This window comes from Ostrea edulis, chromosome 1 (assembly GCF_947568905.1).
Source record: "Ostrea edulis chromosome 1, xbOstEdul1.1, whole genome shotgun sequence".
Taxonomy (NCBI): Eukaryota; Metazoa; Mollusca; class Bivalvia; order Ostreida; family Ostreidae; genus Ostrea; species Ostrea edulis.
In genome coordinates, this window is record NC_079164.1 from 84,102,088 (window position 1) to 84,106,931 (window position 4,844).

At 33.1% G+C, this 4,844-nt stretch overlaps 1 protein-coding gene across 1 annotated transcript; it reads left to right on the top strand.

Annotated features, from left to right (window-relative positions):
* The first annotated feature begins 916 nt into the window (after positions 1–916).
* On the top strand, positions 917–2,512 carry LOC125678142 (complement C1q tumor necrosis factor-related protein 2-like). Its single transcript, XM_056163614.1, has 2 exons — positions 917–1,117; positions 1,879–2,512. Exons 1-2 carry the CDS (start codon positions 934–936, stop codon positions 2,268–2,270), a joined length of 576 nt encoding a protein of 191 aa, XP_056019589.1. The 5' UTR covers positions 917–933; the 3' UTR covers positions 2,271–2,512.
* The last annotated feature ends 2,332 nt before the right edge of the window (positions 2,513–4,844 follow it).

Below are 4,844 nucleotides of genomic sequence, written 5' to 3' on the forward strand. Positions count from 1 at the left end.
TATTTAGACGAAGCCGTTTTTCGATTTAAATGCTTTTATTAATTTAATGGCTTTATTTACTTAACTGATTTTTACATAGTTAAAAAATAGAGAAATTTCCAAAAATATAATATATAGATCATATATCTTATGACCGTAGTTTCAAAGATTTAGAGGCACTCCTTTTTGCGCTGTCATGTTTTTAGGCGCCAACGGTCAAAGTGACCGGTACGGTAGAGAAGAGGGTAAACATACCAGTAGTTATGATTTTCATTTATTGATTATTATCTATTTGAAAACTTGCGTGATATGATATGTAATGATATTTCAAATTATAAATGGTACCACGAAATGTACATACATCTGGACTATAAGATTTTGCAGAATGTACATATAGATATAAGTCTATATATCTTAATTATATGTGTACCATGGTGTTTTAATTTAAAATTTTCTAGCAGGATATTGATATGTGGTAGCGAAGACAAGGGTAACATTTACAATTTCTGAACTGATAAAACATTCTTAATCAAATAAACAGATTACCTCCTTGTTAGAGTGGGAGTCATCGGAAAGTTGTATGGTTCTTCCGATAAAAAAAGTATTTAAAATTTCCAAAAATATATCATTTACTTTGGAAACTCTAAGTTTGTTAAAGTATGTGACAATCTTGTGAGTTTAGACACAGTTATGATCCTGATATGCTTTCCTCTGATTGACAATTTAAAGGCTAGTTTGAAGTGTAAATCAAAATGTGGTCTAGATGAAAGGTGAAGATAACGAACAGTGATCAATCTCATAACTCCTATAAGCAATACAAAATAGAGAGTTGGACAAACACGGACGCAATTCCAACTATATCTTGTCCATTCTATTGCTAGCTGTACTGAAATTCAACGTCATTTCATCATTTTACAACACTACTCAATAACTTTTTTATAAAGAATAGCATTTATGAATTACAGAATGTTTTGGAATCCGTTTTTGAGAATATCCCTGTTGGTACTCCTGGTACCTTTGATGTTGTGTGAGAAAGCATCACCGAAACCTGGCCTGAAAGGATTCAGAGAGGATTACAAAAGTATTACGGAGACTTGTCGGGATATTGGATTTATCAAGAAGTGTGAATGTATTGCTGGTAAGGAAATCTTATGATGCTAATAGAAATAACAATAATTTAAGAATTAGAACAATGTATGTTGAACCACTACAAATGATATTATTTTGTTAACAATGCAAATGAACAACAAATCAGAGAAACAAAAAGTAAAAAAAAAAAATGATAGACAGAGCTTCTACAATTGTAGCTATTAAATTAGTGCACTGCTAGTCCAAATTACAAATCAACAGTCTCATTCAGAGTCAGCATTTCGCAAATTCTATGGTCGTTATAACGATCTAGTTCGTCAATACAACCTCGCATTGGGTCAAATGCTGTCTGACGTGTTTCATACCGATTGTTAGGTCGTTCTTGGCACACTGATTTTGACTACGGATGACTCCGTTTACCTGATCAGGATATAGGGCTCACGGCGGGTGTGACCGATCGACAGGTGATGCTTACTCCTCCTAAACTCCTGATCCCACCACTGGTGTGTCCAGGGGTCCGTGTTTGCCTAAATCTCCATTTTCTATTGCTTATAGGAGTTTGATCACTTTTGATATTCGTGGCCTTTCATCCAGCCTTTCAACACAAGGTGCTCAGAATTTGTGCACATCTCATTTTAGATAGTTTCAGGAAGACTTTCATCGTATATCTTAAGTTATATACCCATTCATAAATCGAGAAAGTACTGTTAGGTTATCACAAATTACGATGAATCTGGAAAAGTGAGAATTAGCGTTTTAAAACTTTTCAGGTTTTGTGATTCATATAAATTGATCAGTAGAATTTTGTAGGTAAATCTATGGTTGTCTTTGACGTCCGATTGAAAAATCATAAGAGAAATCTTGGCAAAGGTTCAAAGGTCGTGTTTGAGACCGTGGACCTGAATGAAGGACTGGGATACGACGCTTCCTCGGGAGTCTTCACGGCCCCTCACAGCGGAATTTACGTATTTGACTGGACAATTGTGACTTTGCGAGAGAAAGGTGCTCTAACTTCCGTTGTTGTAAATGGTCCCTATAAGTCATGGAATTACTGCAATGACCGTACCAAGAATTTATGGCTTTCTTGCAGCAAGACGACGGTGATAAAACTGAAACAAGGAGACAAAGTTTGGATTGGAGTTTACAGTGGACCTGCAGACATACATAAGCAATACACATCGTTTTCCGGTTATAAACTGTAAATATTTTTGTATTAAAGAAATTGTTGATTGAATTGGTTGCCTTGGCATTTTTTTTTCAGTATTGACAGCTCTTGTCTCGAGGTTAACATTAACGATAAGACAATGTGCTTATATTGAAATTGTGTGTTATTAAAATTGGTGTATTATTTCATGAATATTCGAGGGAATTAATTTTCGTGTATGGAGCAAAATCCGCAAATCTATAGATTCGCGGACAAATGTCAAATAAAGGGAAGAAAGAAAAGAAAAGAAAAAAGAGAAAGTTTTAAAAATGAAAAAAAAAAACATCAAAAATAAAAGACAAACCAACAAACAAAACCAAGAATTAAAAAATAGCAGTTTCGCATATTGAAATAACGTGATAAAGGAAGAAAACATATTTTGTATGGTTTCGTTTTCTTTAACTTTCATATAAAAATAAGGAACTATGTGGCGACAAATACTTGTGTAAAGCAGGGAATAGTCGATAAATCTAGCTAAATGGTACTTAACTTTCATACAATGATAAGGAACTCTTTATTTCAGAACCTAAATTCTAAATGATTAGAAAATTACAGAAAAACAGACAACAGATAAATTGATACAAATTTCTGGTCTAATTATATTTCATGAAACATAAAATTGTATTTGTTTGACGGTATTGTGATAGCCGTTTAATAAAAGATACAATTTTTAAAACATATACTTTCAGAGCTATGGACAAATATGATACATGTGCAGCGGATAAGATTTATTTCAAGAAGCCACAGCTAGTCTATACTTGGATTTTTCAACACCTGAATATGGACTGAACTATATGATTATGGATACTGCCAATCACAGACTCTTTAAACCACCACAGGTCATGGATGATATTCCTTCCAAATCGTGCCGCCAGTTCCTTAAGCTTAAGTTTACAAACAAGGGAATAGATGCCGGCAACATTCTTGATCCAAAAAAAAAAGTTCAGTCGTGTATTCCAATTTCTACATTCAGTATTTCCGGCAAATGTACTTCTACTACTGCATCGAAACTTTTCAATCATAATCAAACTTTTCAGTGCCTAGATATAGATTATGTAAGGTGAAGATAACGAACAGTGATCAATCTCACAACTCCTATAAGCAATACAAAATAGAGAGTTGGGCAAACAAGGACCCCTGGACATGTTATACTTCATCCACCTACGTGTTCTTGTTTTTCATCTTCTTTCAACTATAGTCCAGCTGGATATGTCATTACTGGTGATGTTGATATAGTTGAAAATGAAGACCTCAAATAACTTATTCTAAAAGATCCTAAATACAAAGAACCTCGGTCTTTCAATTGGCGACATAACTTCATTTCTATTATGAATTCTGTCGAGGATTATGCCAGAGGATGGGCTAAATATGAAAAACAAGAATTTGATACATTGTCAGAATAGATTGAAAATATAAGAGGAATATTAAAATCCCACATCAAACATATGAAAACAAAAGTACATACTATCTAAGTTTATGTGTTTAGTAAACCAGAAGTGATAAAAGAATTAGATAAGTTACATGAGGAATATGTTTTTGGTTCCAACTGACAAAGATTTTAACATTGGCTTTGTTTGAAAAATCATTATTTCAACTGTATTTTAAACGAACTTCCACTTTTGATAGCCATACCTATACTACAACTGCTCAATATACGAAATTCTTCAAAACCATGCTTCAGTTTTAGACACATTTAATATCCCAGTCAATGGGTCGGATGAATACGAGTTACCGTACCTATAATGGATTCCTGAATGAAAACTCTTACAAACAAATATACATTGCTGGATCCAGTAATTGTTCTACCAAGCCACTATCTTTGCTCCTCACGGGAATATTAACAGCTCTGAAGGAAAAACTTCAAACATACTGTGCGACTACATGTGCCAGAAGTGGTGTAAATCAAATATTGATTCTAAAATTTTCTAAAGAACTCTTAGTAAACTTGAAATCACAAAACTTTTCTTAAATCAACAATATCAAAATGTATGACTTTTCAACTCTTTTCACTAATCCTCACGATAAGATAAAGACTAGACTTTTTGACATCATAGACAGTTGCTTCTTAAAAAAAAATGGAAAACGCAAATATTACTATCTAGTGATCAGTCATTCAAAAAATACTTTGTTAAACTCCACTCTGATTCGACGTACAAGTACCGTATATACTCTCCTATAAGTCGGTTCGCATATAAGTCGGTTGTATAGTTTTTAGGTTATTTTGGAGGGGATTGCCATTGATCCATTTATAAGTCGGTCTAACTTTTTTTTTTTAAAATCGGTTGATAATTTGAAATCAATGATCTAATGTTTTTACCTGTGTTTCAAATAATATTTTGGAGAATGCGCCGGTATTTGATATTTTTCTCGACAAATCAATTTCATATCAATACTCTTATGTATTTATCTGTGTTCCAATAATAGTTTGGGATATGACATCGATATTTCATTTTTTATTCTCAACATATTAAACGGTTTCTAATTTGTTTATTTCGTCCATATTTTTTTGTTTAAAAAATACTAGGCTATACATTACGCCGTCCCGAAAAATACTAATCTTCTAGGAACACTC

Bases quoted from the DNA above. Each gene is read 5' to 3' on its own strand.
- LOC125678142 (XM_056163614.1), top strand. From the start codon at position 934: ATGAATTACAGAATGTTTTGGAATCCGTTTTTGAGAATATCCCTGTTG. The intron at 1,118-1,878 runs GTAAGGAAATCT...AGAATTTTGTAG, and splicing joins GAAGTGTGAATGTATTGCTG to GTAAATCTATGGTTGTCTTT.